The 18,016-nt window shown below is 41.8% G+C and overlaps 2 protein-coding genes across 2 annotated transcripts in view; one reads left to right on the forward strand and one right to left on the reverse strand.

Annotated features, from left to right (window-relative positions):
- Positions 1–18,016, reverse strand: part of LOC310994904 (GTPase IMAP family member 9-like) — a 119,470-nt gene that overhangs the window by 22,586 nt on the left and 78,868 nt on the right. The gene's annotated exons all lie outside the window — the stretch shown is intronic.
- Positions 147–15,951, forward strand: LOC310994302 (leukemia inhibitory factor receptor-like). Its single transcript, XM_083982944.1, has 17 exons — positions 147–425; positions 2,019–2,170; positions 3,640–3,793; positions 3,889–4,176; positions 4,294–4,417; positions 5,176–5,312; positions 5,830–5,975; positions 6,066–6,219; positions 7,373–7,434; positions 8,362–8,584; positions 9,394–9,573; positions 9,672–9,773; positions 12,007–12,165; positions 12,245–12,373; positions 13,216–13,309; positions 13,415–13,481; positions 15,384–15,951. Exons 1-17 carry the CDS (start codon positions 356–358, stop codon positions 15,855–15,857), a joined length of 2,715 nt encoding a protein of 904 aa, XP_083839070.1. The 5' UTR covers positions 147–355; the 3' UTR covers positions 15,858–15,951.

The raw sequence follows: 18,016 nt of genomic DNA on the forward strand, positions 1-18,016 counted from the left end.
AACACACACGCTCCATTTCCTGCCCTGAGGTCCACAAGGATTTCACAACAACCACTACGAGTTTGAGCACAACATTCATCACTGGTTTCTTTAGAAGGGAGTGTTTTATCGGAGAGTAACTTGACACTTTGACTTCTCGTAACGTTCCAGGGTAAGACCTGCAGCAGCTAGTGAGTAGAGGCTCATTTCATTTTAGTGACACTGGACTAGCTGATTTTACCTCCAGAGCCTGATCAGCAGATAATTATTGAATATTATTATGATGAATATACTGAGTCTGTGAAGACTTTCTGATATATTTGCTCTACAAGGAATATTGGAAAAAACTGAAACAGTCATTTTAAGGAGGATTATAATGATCAGGTGGTTGTTACTGAGCTCACTGGTCTGCCTGAGCACACAAGATGGAACAGCACAGGAAACTGGTGAGTCTGACTTTATCCAACTTCTCATGAAATAACTGACTATAATGTATTAGCATAATGTGAAATGTAAAATACTTGAACGGTGAAAAGTGAACGGTCTTTAAACTTTACATTTTCTGTAGATAGAAGGTGCTGATGTGCTCCTGCTTAATATGTAATAACATCCAGTCTTAGGTGAACAGGTGGAGGTGCAGTCGTCATTAACCTCATCAGTACCAGAAGCTCTCTGGGGTAAATTGTAAATGAAATGTCTTAAAGATGTAAGATCCCAATGATGTTCTAAGTTTGCCATATGTGTTGTTCTTTTTAAAGTAACATTGCAGAGTTTTTCAGCCTTAAAATAATGTTTCCAGACTCATTGCAATGGTAGAAAAATGGTTAATAGGATGAATGGTGCTGCTGCTGCAGCCTGAGCGGGGTCGCATCGGCTGAAACTGCACTATGTAACTTCCCTGCACGGGTACGAAACACCACTGAAGTGATGCTGGATTTGTGTTATCATGGGAAGACTAGCTTGTGTGCTTTGCTGTGCATTACATGCTCGTCATCTCTGAGCTAGTGGTTCTCATTGCAGACAAGTAAGTATGTACGCAATTATGTACAGCATGGCATCTTAAGATAACATGTAAATGCAAAGGCCTGTGGCAAATGTAGGAGGCGTGGCTTGTTGTTACATGGTACAGCATAACACTAACCACAGTGACCAAGGCTTGAATCCAACCCATAACCATTGGTCCATACGTTTCTTTCTTTCTTTCTTTCTTTCTTTCTTTCTTTCTTTCTTTCTTTCTTTCTTTCTCTGTCACTTTCACAATTGAACACCCTAATTTAACAGAGGTTAACTGGGTTTTACTTCACTGTTTGTCAGACTAGTGAGGACTAGTCAGACTGATGCTCCAGATACTCCAGTTGCCTTTGATTCAATTTGTTGCCCAGAGATATCACAATTGAGACAAGCTGATTGTTGATTCGTTGTTTTGTAAGGGCACTGATATTTAATTTTTTGTAATTTTTCTATAAATTGTTGAACAAAAAAAAACAATATGGCTATACACAAATCATTGTTGAAACTAGAATTTCCGCCCTGTGGTTGTGTGTAATGTTCTTGTAATTGCTGTGTGAAATCTTAGTAAAAAGTAACGGATTCAAAAGGGTGAGGTCACACTGATCTTGACCTCAGCTTCAAATCAGCTTATTCCAAGACTAGGTAAACGTTTTTTAATTTGGAAAAAAAAAAAAATGTCAGTGTGACCTTCACCTTTGACCACCAAAATGAAAGGCCTGACGTTGTCCACTTTTCCCTAGCAAGATGTATTATGTGGTTATGAGTGCCTTTGGTCAGCTCAGTTTATGTGTTCTCTCAAGCCAATCAGAGAAGAGGCTCAGTTTCCTTTTCACTTAAAAAAAAAAAACATGTTGTACCTTGCTAGCTCACCTACTGAATGGAAGGTAAAGTGGAGACTGGCTGGATGGGCAGGGGTTTCTTACATGAGGCAGGAAGTTCTCTCCTTGTGTCAGGGAGACTTTCTGATGGGCTTTATACTTTATGTGCAGCTGATGATGTCCTCTTCACTGTTGATGCTCACTCCTCAGGTGTTCTGCAGTGCAGACCTCTGAATACGACTCTAACCGGTTCTGACCAGACGATCGCGTTAACCTGGGACGATGACTCTTCATGCTTTCCTGTGCATGACGTTCTGATCTATGAGCTGGTGGTTCTCATCGCAGACGAGCAAGTGCATTATGTATGACATGATTTTTATTACATCCCAGTAACAAAGTGCATTTAGCTCACTCCACTTTTTGATCAGTTTGTATTAACTTTGGAAAAAAAAACATTTTGAAAGTGTGACATACCAGACCATACCAGGCCAGGCCAGACCATACCATACCATACCATAGCATAGCATAGCATAGCATAGCATAGCATAGCATAGCATAGCATAGCATACCATACCAGACCAGACCAGACCAGACCAGACCAGACCAGACCATGCCATGCCATGCCATACCATACCATACCATACCATACCATACCAGACCATACCAGACCATGCCATGTTCGAATCCCCGGCCGCCCAGGTCCTTTCTGTGTGGAGTTTGCATGTTCTCCCTGTGTCTGCGTGGGTTTCCTCCGGGTGCTCCGGTTTCCCCCACCACTAAAAACATGTCGCTAGGTTAATCCTCCAGTCAGCGCCACTGACCAAAGGCACTGGCTCATAATCTGGAGTTGGTCCCCGGGCGCTGCCCACTGCTCCTCAGGGATGGGTTAAATGCAGAGAAAGAATTTCACTGTACTAGCTGTATATGTGACAAATAAAGTACCTTTACCTTTACCTTTACCTTTTTTCCCGCGACCAGTAAACAAACACCAGCGTAGGCTACGTGAGGGCGTCAATAAACAAGAGCATTATAGGCCTACCGGAATTGTTTGGACAAGAGAGGAGTCACTCAGTCACCTTCCATCTGTCCTCCCTAATACTTTGCACTTTTTTTTTTTTTTTTTTTTTTTTTCATTCATTAGGCCGAAAAAAATACCGAGGTCATGACCTCGGTGTCCTCAATGGTAGCTACCAGACCAGGCCAGGCCATGCCATGCCATACCATACCATACCATACCATACCATACCATACCATACCATACCAGACCAGACCAGACCAGACCAGACCATACATACCATACCAGACCATACCAGACCAGACCAGACCATACCATACCAGGCCATACCATACCATACCAGACCATACATACCATACCAGACCATATCAGACCAGACCAGACACAGACCATACCATACCAGACCAGACCAGACCATACCAGACCATACCATACCATACCATACCAGACCAGACCATACCATACCATACCAGACCAGACCAGACCAGACCATACCAGACCATAGCATAGCATAGCATACCATACCATACCATACCGTACACTTTGTTAATCATAGCAGAAAAAACAATCGCAGCCAGTTCCAAATGTGTTTTGTGAAGGTTTAAAAACATAATAAGATCCGGTTAGTTAGTTGTTGTTGTTTTTTTTTGTTAATTCAATTGTAGTTTTAGTCATCAAGTTGTTTTACAGTCATTAGGTTCTGTAAGGAATGGGTTTACAATAACTGACAAAGCTAAAGTGGTCCAGTAGTTGCTGAATAACCTCCACTTCCAGAACAACCAAACATTCACATGATTTGTTTATGATTTGTTTTAGGATGAAGTGGCGGTGACGCCGGACCACTTAGGGTCCAGACACTCCTGGAGCTGGACGTCAGACTGGGCCTGGCAGTGTGTTTCCCATTCAGTCAGACTCAGCTCTCGATACAAACTCCAAACAAGCCCATGGAATCTAGAGCTGACTCTTCCAGGTTAATGTCCACCTTCTATCTTATGATCAAAATCTATAATCATCACTAATAATCAAGTCATCATTCTTACAGTCCTATTATTAATTCTTGTGCAGGAGTTGAAAGCTCAACACGTCCGGGGGTTTATCCAAAGGACAGAGTGTACGAGGTCGGCAGCAACGCCTCCTTCTGCTGTGTTCTGTCTGAAGATCAAATCTTTGACCAAATGTATCTGAGTGAATACGGCAACAGCAGCATAATCAGCACTGTCCAGATCAGCAATCAGACATATGGAGTGACTGTCCACCTGGACCAGCCATCAACAACCACCTGCAATAATGTCATGTGTAAAGCAAGGAGCCAGGATGGTGTCACTGAGTCTGGGGCTTGTGTCACTATTGGCTGTAAGTATGATCTAGGTTTGTGCTGGATTTCATAATTTGGGAATTTGAGATATTCCTTATTATTTTTTCCCCCTGTTATTTATTCATTTGTTTATTTTCATACTCACCATGACTCAGACCCACCTGGGGATAAGGATCTTCAGTGTGAAACCCGGGATCTGGAATCCATTGACTGTCACTGGACAGTAGGAAGAGACACACAGCTGATTGGATACTCCACAACTTACTATCTGAATGGAAGGTAATAAATCAACAGCTGATGTAAGAACATTAAAGCATAAAAGGGTTGAAAGCCAGATCCTTTGTGGGCTGGAACTTTCACAATGAATACGTAATTGTGAAACGGAACCAGCTGTGAACAGTGGTAGAGTACTCTTTCAGTTTTACACAACCAGTCAGAGATTGGCTAACCCTGCAGCCTGCAGCCTGAGCATAGTTAAGTAACTGTATTCAGGCTCCTTCTGTGTGATTCTTTTTATTTTTTCAGTTGAAAATTACTTTTCATTTAAAGCAACTACAGAGAATGCAAAGGTCTCTGGTTTCCACTGATGTCTCTGTATGACAGCAAATGAGGCCATCGATGGGGAAGATAAGCTATTTCTAATAGTGTAACTCTAGTCCAGGCAATGGTTGGCTCAGTCCACTGGACAAAACAGCACAGGAGTTGCCAAAATCAACACAAAATAAAAGTTTTTTGTAGATGCTTTAAAAATCAAGCTATCATCTATTTAAATTTGTGAATTATATTAATTCGTGTACACGGATTTGGAATACCTAACATTTTTGCAGCAGTGTTGGTTTGGTCTGGTTCTTGATAGAGACCATGTTGAAAGAACAGGTGGAACAATACAATAGAATTGGCTGAATGATGCTTTGATACAGTGCCAGTAATAGATGGCGGCATGAAGTTAAATACCTCCAGGAAAATGTTACAGGGAGGAATTCAAATTAAGATATTTTCAAAATAAACATGTCATTCTCTTGATATTTGTATTCCAGTCACTGTGCAGACGAGTCTCCAGGAAGATGCTCACAAAAGGTGAAAGTTGATGTTGGTGAGCAAAACTGGACGTTGACGGCGCAAAATAAGCTTGGGACAGTGGAGCTGTCAGACAGGGCAGACATGACTAAAAGAGGTACATCTTTATTATGTTCATACAAATTTATACACCATTTAAAACACACATTAAAGTTATATGCACAAAAAAACAGAGTTAAATTGACTTGAAATTGACTTGACACATAAGCTGTTGTCTGTTGGAGTACAAGACCGGATGCATTGTTCTCATGAATGTCAAACAGCATAGATTTTGGGCTGTGGTAAATTGGGTTGAGGTTTCATCTCATCTTTTACATGTGAATCCAGCAGCACGGTATCAAAATAAGTTAAGATAAGCAGAAACTGACACAGCAGAGCATTTTTTATTTTCATTTTAACCGGTGAAAGCAGTGATCAGCGCCAGCGTGTGAAGCAGCTTCCTAAACTGGCTTTGCATTTACGAGTTAAAACAACAAAAGTCTTTCTTCACACTCTCATACTCTAATTTTCATTGGCATGTGTATCTAAGTGAAATGCTGTTCTGGGAAGCCCTGTTCTATAAATAATCTGCTGTTTCCTAAATTCAGCTGATTATCCTGTATCTTGTGTTTCAGTGCACATGTTTCCTCCAGAGGGAGTGACAGCTTCTTCTGTCAGTGCCAGAACTGTCAGACTGAAGTGGGGGTGGAAGCTGTCGCAGTACAATAAGCTCAACATAACATGCCAAGTGAACGTTAGTGACGGTACAACAAAGACCATGGTGAGTTGACTGAGAAAGAAAGGTGAGACATTAGCAAGAATTAGTAGAGTACTGAGTAAAATCCTTCTCTGGTACCATCTGTGTTCTCAGAGTGAGAGCAGCGGACTTGGCCTTAATTCTTCCCTTCTGACTGACTTGATACCAAACTGGAGCTACAGCGTGAGCGTACGATGTGGAACAGCACAACATTTCTGGAAATGGAGCGACTGGAGCTCGAGGTTTGACTTCCACACAAAGGGTGATGGTAGGTAATAAAAAACAAACTAAACAGATACACTTACATTTTGTTGTTTAGTAATAAATGTTCCAGTTCCAGCTGATGCAGTGGAAGAAAACAAGACTGCAGTAATACCTGGGCATTTTCAAGAAAGGGAGGGAGAGAAAATAAAATATGCCTTGTACATGCACCTGCCTTCATGAGCTGTTGATGTACATCGTCTTATTTGTTATTATGAGCTTTTAGGTAAATTGATATGTAATTTCAGCTGTATTTAATGCATTGCTTAATTGTTTTATTTGGTTCTTAGGTAGCCTGTAACATCTGGGCAGGGACAACAGATGAAAAATAGCCTTACTGGCTAACTCAGTTTTTTTAATTCTGTCGATCAGTGTTGCACTGTCCCTGTCAAATAAACCAATAAATTAGAATAAATTAAAACCTCTCTCTCAACTACTTTGTCAAATAAAGGCCTTTATGTGTAACATGTGAAACATGTGAAATAAAATAAGGCACAATGTCAGTGTCTTCCTTCATGTAAATAACAAACAAGCTGAGGAACAAAATTTGGAAACAAAAACACAAAAGCATAAGAGTGAGAAGAAGCTGTGCTTATTGAATCCCACCCCTTTTCCACAAATCATAAATAAATTGATCAGTTGTCCCACAAAGAGAAAATGAAAAAAATATATAATAAAAAGTAGTAATTGTTTAGTTTTTTGTTTGAACACCATCTTCCCTGTATCTCTCCAGAGTTATGTTTTTGTAATAGTTTCCCCCAATGAATTGTTAAACTATAAAAATAAATAACTTGTTTTTTAAACAAAAACCCATATCACACATTTCAGGCTGTATGATGATGTATCACTAAATATTTGAACTGATATCGGCATTAGTGTTCATGGTTTCTGCTCATTAAAGCAGAAGAAAGCGGAATGTTTGTGTTCGTATAAGTCTTAAATAGTTATATCTTCCGACAGCAATCACTTACATAGAGTGTTTGGTCTGAAACACGGGTCTGTCAGTCACTCTGCTCTGCTGTAAGCCGAGGAGAAAACTTTCCTTGTATCCTACAACCTTTATCCAATGAGGAGAGAGAACGGCGTAAAGGGGCGGTCCTCTCTGTGTGTGCAGCCAAGGGATCCCTTACTTCTGCTTTAATTAAGCATTTTCTGCTCAGTTCCAGATGCTCTTGATGTGTGGATGCAGACGGAGGATAATCACGTTATAATCATCTGGAAAGTGAGTCAGTTATACAGACTACATGTTCATTTCATCCTGTTTAAATCACAACATGTACATGTGAACAGGGCCGTTGTATAGGGGAGAAAGGTGATGATAATTCTAGGGGCCCAGCACCCAGTAGGGCCCACAAAAACCCGAGTAGTCTAATCTTTGTATGACTGAATTATTCTGCATAAGACCCTGACTGATACTCATAGTAATGCTGGATTAGCATCAAAACAAAGTAGGCTAAATAAGAAATGATAATGAAAAAAAGTGGAAAAGTCAGGGGGCAGGGGCCCACTTTAGTATACTTTCAGGGGGCCCAGGATTCCTAGCAACGGCCCTGCATGTGAAGGCAACAGATGCGGGTACTGTTGTATTCAAACAATGTCGGCTGTAGAGCAGGTTAACTCTTTTAATGAATGTTGAATGAATGAAATGCTGTTTTTTTATTTATCATCAGTTTTAAATAATTTGTGGAAATGTCTAATTCTTTTGTGGCATTATAGATTATCTTTTTTTTTTTTAAAGCTCTCTGTAGGCTTAATTTTTAAGCAAGTTTTAATGGGGACAGTAAGACTCACCAGTCAGATTGGGTTTTTATCATAGCATTCTAATTAGTAACTTGGTGTGAATGGGCGTCTGTGTCTCTATATTGTATCATGTGTTTTTTTTTTTATGTTTTTGTTTTTTGTTTGTTTGTTTGTTCCATTTACTTTGTACTATGTAGGCTATGTTTGTATTTCCGTTGATAATATGGACCCCCTCGAAAATGAGATGGCACATCTCAAGGGGCTATCCTGTAAAATAAAGTAATAAAGTCATCTAAGGCATAAGTAAATGATTTATTAACCATAAATACAGTCATTATTACAAATGACACACATACAGTAACAGGCTTGGTCCCCTCATGCTCTTAAAGTATTGGTGTTATCTCTACAGATGCTACTGGCCAATCAGAGTCATGGAGACATCACAGATTATGAAGTGAGCTGGACAAAGACCACGGAGACCGACCGAGAAAACAGAATCACAGTGCCTAACACCCAGCATGAACATAAGATCAGTGTGAACACCACTGAAGAGCATCTCGTCACAGTCACAGCTAGGAACAACAACGGCAGCTCACCTCCATCCACCATCACTGTCCCCATCTACGGCCCAGGTAAGAAGCTATAGAGATGGAACTTCATACAGAGAGTTCAGGTTTTTAATGACAGATCCACCAGTTGTGATTAGTCGTGAAAAGAATTGGGCAGATTTTCATGTTTAAAATGAACATGAGGAATGATAATGTCTTCCCCTAATCCTTAAAGGGATAGTTCAACCTTTTGGCAAATTGGTCCATTGCCATAATCCCTATAGTTTTATTTGTCGGTGCAAGCTATTTTTAGAACGGCGGAGCAGAGCCACAAGCTGCTCAGAGCTACGGAGGCTTATGGGATTTCTTGGTTTCCCTCATCAAACTCAACAAATACACAATCCAACAACTCCAAAACGCTCTGGTGGACAAGTTGTGACCTGCACATTCACCACGCTATGAAATAATGTGTTTGAGTTTTCGAGGCAAATGCAGAGACTGCTTGCCGAAAAACTGCCCCCGATGGGAACACACATCAGCGGTTTTGCATGAATTTACCTAAAAAAAACTACAGGGATTATGGCAATGGGCCAATTTGCCAAAATGTTCAACTATCCCTTTCTCATCGTACACATTGGGATACTAAGCTGCTGTCATAAGGCAAACTTGAAAAATGAACTTATCCTTTATTATTAGCTCATAAAGTTGTAATGACAGACCTTAATGAAACAGCTGCCCATTCACAATTTTATTAACATTAGATTTGCTTTGTTTGGTGGAAACACATTACAGTATGCATCATACAGTGTACACAATATGGGACTTCAATATTAAAAGTGCTGTGTCTCTCTCCTCTTTTTGTGAAATCTAACTGTACAAGTGTTTATTTTCAGACACAACCAGAGTGAACACATCTCGGATCTCTGGCATCAACGGCAGCTTCAGTCTGTCCTGGTCTGCCAGTCCGATAGCGAGCTGTGGATACACAGTGGACTGGTGTCCCAGCTCAGGTCAAGGCAGCGTGCAGTGGATCAGAGTTCCTCCTCATGAGACTAATGCAACCATATTTTCAGGTATGTCCTATTCTTTGCAAGAAAAAAAGAGAGACAGAAAGAAGAAGAAGTATATCGTTGAGTTCTAACTCATCTCTGTTGTTATCTCTCCACCTCAGAGGACTTAAAGGACGGAGTGAGGTACTTATTGTCCATATATGCCTGCACCCGGGGAGCTCCAGTGCTGCTAGAGAGAAGAGAGGGCTACATCTGTGAAAAAAGTAAGTCAGTGGTTTAAATGTACTGACAGGCTTTGTAAACAACTGTCACTGCCACTTGACATCGGGCGTTAAAGGGATAGTTCACCCAAAATTGAAATTTCACTCATTATCTACTCACCCTCATGTCGACTAAGGGCTGGGAGACGTTTCAGAGTCCTCCGTGGCTTCTCTGAGTTACAGGGGGGTCCGCACAGCAGTATTTGTCCATATAATGGTTATCAATGGATACCAACTTTCTTCGTCCAAAAAGACACACCAAAAAACATCCAAATACCTCCATACTGCTCGTCTGTAATGTCCCTCTTGTATTGAAGCCCTGACATGAGAAATTGTTCCGCCGGTCACAGGAAGAGCAGCGAACCGAGACACTGGGAGCTTCCGCTACAAACAAGCTTAAAATATAGACTTATTTAATTTTTTTCGGAACAATTTCTCATGTCGGGGCTTCAATACAAGAGGGACATTACAGACGAGCACGATGGAGGTATTTGGATGTTTTTTGGTGTGTCTTTTTGGACGAAGAAAGTTGGTATCCATTGACAACCATTATATGGACAAATACTGCTGTGTGGACCCCCCCGTAACTCAGAGAAGCCACGGAGGACTCTGAAAATTCTCACAGCTCTTAGTCGACATGAGAGTGAGTAGACAATGAGTCAAATTTGAATTTTGGGTGAACTATCACTTTAAGGGAAATCAATGCTTTGTCAGCCGGCCTCAACCACCCCATCTCCTCCCACGATGCTCTCAGTTAGTAACTAACCACAACCAGGAGACTAGCATCACCTCATAGCACTGCTGACTGTTAGTCAGCCGGTGGTAGCAACATCTGCTGAACACTTGATATGTAACCACAAGTTAGCTGACTATCATCATCATCACTGATAAAAACAGACATGTGACATTATGAACCATCGAGAAAAAACTGTTCTGAGATGTACAGTATGTCTCTCCATTTTGGTAATGCCAGACTAGTACTGACTCCATGGTAGGACGGGGAAAGAATGATCCACAGGAACTAGCTGCAAGGTTGACACTGATGAAGCCAGGAAACACAAACTGTGTGGATATTGTAATGATCCACAGTCTGACTGAGGTTTGAGCTGGAAGTCCAGTCCACTCACAATCTGCTGGTGTCTTCTTCAGTGGAGGACACTCACCAGAATGCTGTGTACTGCATGTGTCATCTCACCTGTGGACGCTGCTTGTGTCTTGATAAATATGGGGAAGACCAATGGTTTCGTAGGATACTGAGCATTGGGCACAGTAACTTGATTAGTACATTGCACATCATGGGGGAAACAACCTACCGGTCTGTGTGACCATTGTCAGGAGTCAGAGTCACTTTAGTACATTCTGACACGTGGAGGCTAGAGTGAAGAGCATCTTAGAATATTATTAACTACGACTGGACTAAACAAATCTAAGTTAAAGGGATATTTTAACATTTTGGCAAATTCGCCTAATGCCATAATCCGTATAGTCATAGCAGTAGGTTCATTAAATTTAATTGTCGGTGCAAGCTGTTTTGAGATCGGCGGGTCAGAGACGTGAGCTGCTCAGCTAACGCAACGGAGGCCAATGGTATTTCCATGTTTCCCTAATCAAATGATATACACAATCCAACAACTCCAAAACACTCTTGTGGACAAGTTGTGACCTGCACATTCACCACGTTATGAAATAATAACGTATAATTATGTAACATTATGACACATGAAGCAAATACTACGGAACTACTATCACTCCGCCCAGCAGCCGTGTCTGAAATGTAGTTTTGGTTAGGCATTTGTGTGTAACATTACATTATTATCTCATAGCGCAGCGAATGTGCAGGTCACAATTTGTCCACGAGAGCGTTTTGGAGTTGTTGGATTGTGTATTTAGTTTGATGAGGGAAACGTGGAAATACCATGCACCTCGCGTCTCTGCCCCGCCGATCTCAAAACAGCTTGCACCGACAATTAAAGGTAATGAACCTACTCCTAAAACTATAGGGATTGTGGCAACAGGAAAATTTGCCAAAATGTTGAACTAACATGTACCCAGACTGACTACCAGAAAAACTCAAATTACAACACATAGAGAGAGGGGGTGTGGTTTTGTTATATGCTCATTACTCCACCATATCTTCACATACAAAATAGATCATTGCTGATTTGTGGTGACCTAGCTTTAATGAAATGGCACATAAGAGCACTTGTTCAATATTTGACCCGTTGTGTTGTTGCAGACCTACAAGATAAACTCTTAAAAGCCAAATGTAAGATGCAGGATTCAAATCTGGAGGTATCCTGGGATCCACTGCCTCTGTCAGAACAGACTGCTTTCATCCGAGGCTACGTTCTCTACGTGTCAGACAACCATACCATAACCTCCAGTGTCATCACAGGTATTGTGAGGTCAACTGATTTGAAGATAAGGTCAGGTGTTTGTTAATGTGGTAATAACAGCAGTCTCTCTTTGTTCAGATGATCCTGAGGCCACCACCCTCACAGCAAGAAACCTGAAAATCCGCTCCTATTTGTTCTCAGTGAAGGCACTGACCGACGTGGGAGAAGGTGGCACTGGGTCCTGCTCTGCCACCTTAGTACCACAGAGTATGTTTTTTACCTTTCACTGTCAGACTTTAAAGGATAATTTCCATTTTTTACAACCTGGACCTTATTTCTAGCATAAAATACGATCATTTACTCACCCAGATAACTCATTTGGAGTCGTTTTGACGAAATTAGCCCCAGTGGAGCGGCGCGTATATCTGTATAATGCGAGAACACGGGGCACGCAATGCAGCCTCTAAATAACACATTATCCGCCGCAAAACTCGTTCATTTCGCCAATATTTAGTTATGATACACTAGTGATATTCCCCTCCAAGCCCGTAGTGGCATGTTATCAACATCCGGCGTCTGTAGGTTGACCTACTGACCTCTGACCTGGATGATGTCATCTCCGACCGCTGCCCGGCTCATTCTGATAATAATCATTCCGCTTCGGCATTTGGGTCCATTTTTATCTCAACTAGCCGGAGCTTTAGTGACTCCAGGCTGCGGAGAGGAAGCCTGTGGAAGCTGAACTTCATCCAGCTGCTCATTTTGTTCTGACAAGTCAGAAACACGCAGAAACGAACCGTAGCATTAGCGCTAGCAACAAGCCGCGCGGCACCACGGTCGGAGATGACATCATCCAGGTCAGAGGATTGCGCTGCCCCGAGTACTCGCATTATACGGATATACGCGCCGCTCCACTGGGGCTAATTTCGTCAAAACGACTCCAAATGACACCAAAGTTGTCTGGGTGAGTAAATGATCGTATTTTATGCTAGAAATAAGGTCCACGTTGTAAAAAACGGAAATTATACTTTAAGTGGAAATTCATTTTCTATAGTAAAACCATCTGATTACTTCCTGTTCCTCAACTGGACTCTGTCTTTACTCACCAGCTGATGAATTGATCAAGGCGGTCATCATCTCCCTGCTCACGGTTTCTCTCCTCCTTCCCCTCATCACCATGGTTTGCTACAGACACTGGGGCTGGTAAGCAACATTGTTCTTTATATGCAATTATTGGCTCCTGATGCCAATCTGAACCAGGTCTTGTTGATGTCATATCTTTGATGGTGTATTTTGTTTGTATCACAGCATCAAGCAAAAGGTTTACCCTCCAATCCCAAAACCACTGTTGTCGGATGCATGGTTGACATCACCGGTAGGTTCTCAACATCATCGTCTTAGAGAGGCCTTCTATCCTTTCACGTGTCACAAGGAGCATCAGCAGTTGTCTGATAGAAGCTGCGGCTTGTGGCTTTAGAGGGAGCTTTTTCTTTTATGACTGAAATCTCTGTGAAATTGAGGCCTGTCTGTCCTGTGCGCTCTCCTACATCTTGCTGCTTCCACCACATTCCTACTCTCCTTCCATGTGGGATTATGCCTTTGAATTGACACTTAGACAGGGGCGTGTCCAGACATTTTTGATAGGGGAGCCCAAGTGGGGCACTGAGTTATGGTGGGGTGGCATGAAGCATGAGCATGAGAACCTGGGCAGTGGGCACACAGGTTTTGGCCATACCAGGTTTTTTCTGCAAACCCATAGGCTACCTACCCAATTACTAACACTGCAAGAAAAAATAGACCTACTAGTCAAAGTACAGGAGTGGCAACATACAATAAGTCATAGAAAACCTCAATATTTCATTCTTGAAAAAAAAAGAGACTTGACAAAAGCCAGTATAAAATTGACTGGGCATATAGCCCATCATATTTTGGGGTGGCACCTGGGGTGGCCAATCAGATTTCATGGGTGGCCACCATAGACTGTAAAAAGAATGGACGTAGCACCCGTGACGTCACCCATTGGTTTGGAGGAGTCTGTTTTGTGCCGCTACTACGGGGGTTTGAGCCGCGCCATGTTGGATTCTACTTGCCATATTTGGAGCGGTGCGGCCGTTGGCCGGCCGAGAGCCCGCCCACTGGCCTCGTAGCAGCGGTCGCCGGACCTGTCACTCAACGGTTCTGCTCCCTAATTGGCCAGAACTTTAAACCTAATAATAGTAAAACGGTAGAGTTTAAAAAAAATTCACCCCCCTCAGAGTGTGTGCGGGGGTAGAAACTATCGGTTGAGACCAAAAAAATAAAATGTACCAGGCTGTAAATATGTTTTTTTAAGCTGTAAAATCGGCTATTTTAACATGGGGCTTGATTGGAGTTGCTCCCTTCTGGAGCCAGCCCCCAGCGACAGCCGAGGGGATTGCAGCTTTTTGAACGCGGAAGTGAGCTTCACTTCTCAGACCGACAACTGCCCCCTTGGTGGCCACCCATGCACTTCCTGAACACGCCCCTGCACTTAGAAATGTAAAAAAAAAAAATCACCTCTATTTTAGAACATGTCATTTACCATCAACTGACAAACAGTCACTCCAGTGATGAGGCAGAATCGTATACCGCATTATCTGTGGCTGAAGCACAGGAGAAATGAGGGAACTTGGTTGTTGAGACTGAGCATCCTGCCTTGTGGCATCTCAGCCTGGTTCAGCAAGATCAGCATAGGCTACAGTTAAAAGCCCAGGTGACCTAACACAAAGAGCCATGAAAATCATGGGAGTAAGGCAGGATCCCACACTACAGGCTGTTTCTGAGAAAACCATCATCAGCCAAGTCCAGAAAATCATTTCAGACCACACAAGTTCTCCATTCTGAGGACCAGCTTCTTCCTTCTGGTTTCTAAATCATCTTTTGCCCTGTGTTTTACAGAAAATGTGGTATATGCTCTCTCTCTCTCTCGTTGCTCATACCTTCCACCCTAAATGTGCAGCTATTTCTACATCTAGCTCTTTCTACATCTTTGTGAGTCATCAAGTTTTTATGCAAGTGCAATGCTGGCTAAGGTGCAGAAAAGTACAGTATGGCCCATGATTAGTTCTGTTTCCTGAGCTGTGTTTTTGGGAAGATGACTATGATGGGTTCTTTGCAATATATTATACTTGTTATACTCCAGTTTTTAAGCATGGAGTCCATGATTGGTTTTTACTATAGTAGCCTACTATTATCAGCCTTTTTGTACATGCACCTACTACCTACTGTATGTAAGATTTTTTTTTTTCCTTTTTTCCAGGGTGAGCGTAGTTGTCGTCCGCTTTACATGGAGGTGTGTCCCCACAGTGAAGCAGCAGACTTCATGGATATTCCAGAGCTGCAGTCTAAATTGGGAGCGCCTGTCAAGGATTGGGTCAGCCATGAAAAAACACCCTTTGTTTATACTCAAACTCCAAAGGGTTACTACAACAAGCCCCTGAAAATCTGCACCCCACCTCCCCTCCTTTTACCCACTACTACAGACCCATCCCAGTCGGTCTTACCACGCTCTCCATTGAGAAGTGTATTTCCTAACCTGTCATACGACCTGATACTGCAGACTGGTGATCAACAGTGCGGCCCGGGGCCTGAACAGTTAGAGGTAGCCCCTGATGGGTACCAGCCTCAGATTAACACAGAAACCTTCACCTTGGACCAGACAGAAGAGGTTTCATTGAGTCCTATGACCTGTGTCTCCATGTACATTTCATTACCACAGTGGCCTTCTCAATAGTTGCTGCATGTACATGTAGTATGTCATAAGTATGCTAACAAATATGTTCATAAAATGTAAATTAAAGGGATATTTAACCCAAAATCGATAATTCACCAATTTTCTACTCACCGTCATGCCAAGGAAGTGTTTGGAGAACTTTCGGAGTGATCAAAACACTTTTGGAGTTCCAGGGGGGGTCCGGCTGGCAACAGATTTTCATATAATGGCGGTGGATAGAGTTCACTTTTGAATTGTCCAAAACACACACTATGAAACATCCAAATACCTCCACACTGCTCGTCTATGACCCAGTTGTCCTGAAGCCGCCACATGAAAAAGTTGCTCAGAAAAATTAATTTGATCTCTGTTTTTATCCTTGTTGTAGCAGTAGCTCCCAGTGGCTCTGTTGATGTTTGTGCGCATGTGTGCGATGTTCTTCCGTGGTTACATCATACATCCAATGGTTTACAACGACGAATGAACATCTCGCAGCAAATCTTGTAGTCAGTACGGACGAGCAGTATGGAGGTATCTGGATGTTTCATAGTGTGTGTTTTTGACAATTCAAAAGTGAGCTCTATCCGCCGCCATTATGTGAAAATCCGTTGCCAGTCGGACCCCCCCTGGAACTCCTAAAGTGTTCTGATGACTTCGAAAGTTCTCCAAACCCTTTCCTTGGCATGACGGTGAGTAGAAAATTGGTGAATTATCGATTTTGGGTGAAGTATCCCTTTAACTTGAAGCTGCTGAGAATGTGAACTTTTATACTTTTAGTTGTGTTTCTGATTTAGATATATACACTGAAACTAGCTTCACTGCTGTGGTTTTTGCCTTTCCAGCTGGCATATGGGACATGATCACTCAGTAACACTAAATCATGAGTCCATGTCCAGACTTACTTTAAAAATGATTTTTTCAGTAATTGTGAAATCCATGCAGAGTAACTTGCAGGAAATCCAGTTGTTGCCTTCTGGTAATCTTGAGTCAGTGGGTGGATCAGACACGTTTTACACATTTCAGTTCTTGGAAAGTGACCAAGATGAACACATAGCGAAACCAGAATGTTGTTCAAACCATTAGCACTTTACTCCGATTTCAACAAGATAACAAGATTACAGGGAATAGAAGAGTTTACCAGGCGTGACCTCGTGACCACTGGGCTGAGTTCATGTCTTTGGTATTTGGTCTGGAAATGTTAAAGGTTTTTAGCAACCAACAAAACAAATAGATACTGTGGGTAGATGATTCAGAATTCAGTCATGGGAGTTTTGCAGGGTTTGGGAGCCAGTGTGTAGACAGCTGTGGTGGTAAATGTTATATGATCATCCATATAAAATGGAAGGTAGACTCTTCATTAAATCTACTGTCATCCAGTGTTGTAAATAAGAAAAAAACAAAACGGTACTTGATGATGTGGACCATGTGGGAATATTCTGATCTATTTATGCTGAGCATTACAAGTGTAAATGTAATAGGCTATATTCTGTTGTTCCACATTAAATCACATCCTGACTGATGCTGTGTTTTTTTTTTTTTAATTATCAACTCTTTCTTATAAAATATGTGATTCATTCCTTCCAGAGTGTCTGTAGCTTTATTACTGAGCCTGTTTCACTGATAGATTCATAAATATCAGGCTTACCTAATATAATAGTTGTTGACAATTCCTGTAGTGATCACTAGAGGGAGCCAGCACTGTATCACGGATGAGAGGATTCTGTGTGGAGTGAACCTGGACAGTCCAGAAACTATACACGTGTGTTGTTTTGAGGTAGCCTACTTAAAATATACTGGTTTACCTCCATTTTATAGTTATAATTAATTATTGTACATCACTATATCATTAAAGCACATTAGAAAACTAAAACAAAACAAAGGCAACAAAGAAAAAATGCAGATGAAAAGATAATTATGGGCAGTATACCAACATTATGCCTCCTTAAGAGACAATCAGTGTGTAGCTGTGCCTCATATCACATTTCAGGTGCTTATGACTTATTAATTATCCCACCAATGAAGTGTGGTGATGCTGTGAAGTAGCCTATAGGATCATGGGAGTTGTTGTCTTTACCACACCTACTGTCACTATGGATTTCCCAGTTAGGATCCCACCACTTGTTTGGAAGGTCTTGAGTCATTTCCTCTACTCCAATTGGCCTACACACAAAATAAATAAT

The sequence above is a fragment of the Trachurus trachurus genome, assembly GCF_905171665.1.
Source record: "Trachurus trachurus genome assembly, chromosome: 12".
Lineage (NCBI taxonomy): Eukaryota > Metazoa > Chordata > Actinopteri > Carangiformes > Carangidae > Trachurus > Trachurus trachurus.

Bases quoted from the DNA above. Each gene is read 5' to 3' on its own strand.
- LOC310994302 (XM_083982944.1), top strand. From the start codon at position 356: ATGATCAGGTGGTTGTTACTGAGCTCACTGGTCTGCCTGAGCACACAA. The intron at 7,435-8,361 runs GTGAGTCAGTTA...TTATCTCTACAG, and splicing joins ACGTTATAATCATCTGGAAA to ATGCTACTGGCCAATCAGAG. The intron at 13,482-15,383 runs GTAGGTTCTCAA...CCTTTTTTCCAG, and splicing joins ATGCATGGTTGACATCACCG to GGTGAGCGTAGTTGTCGTCC.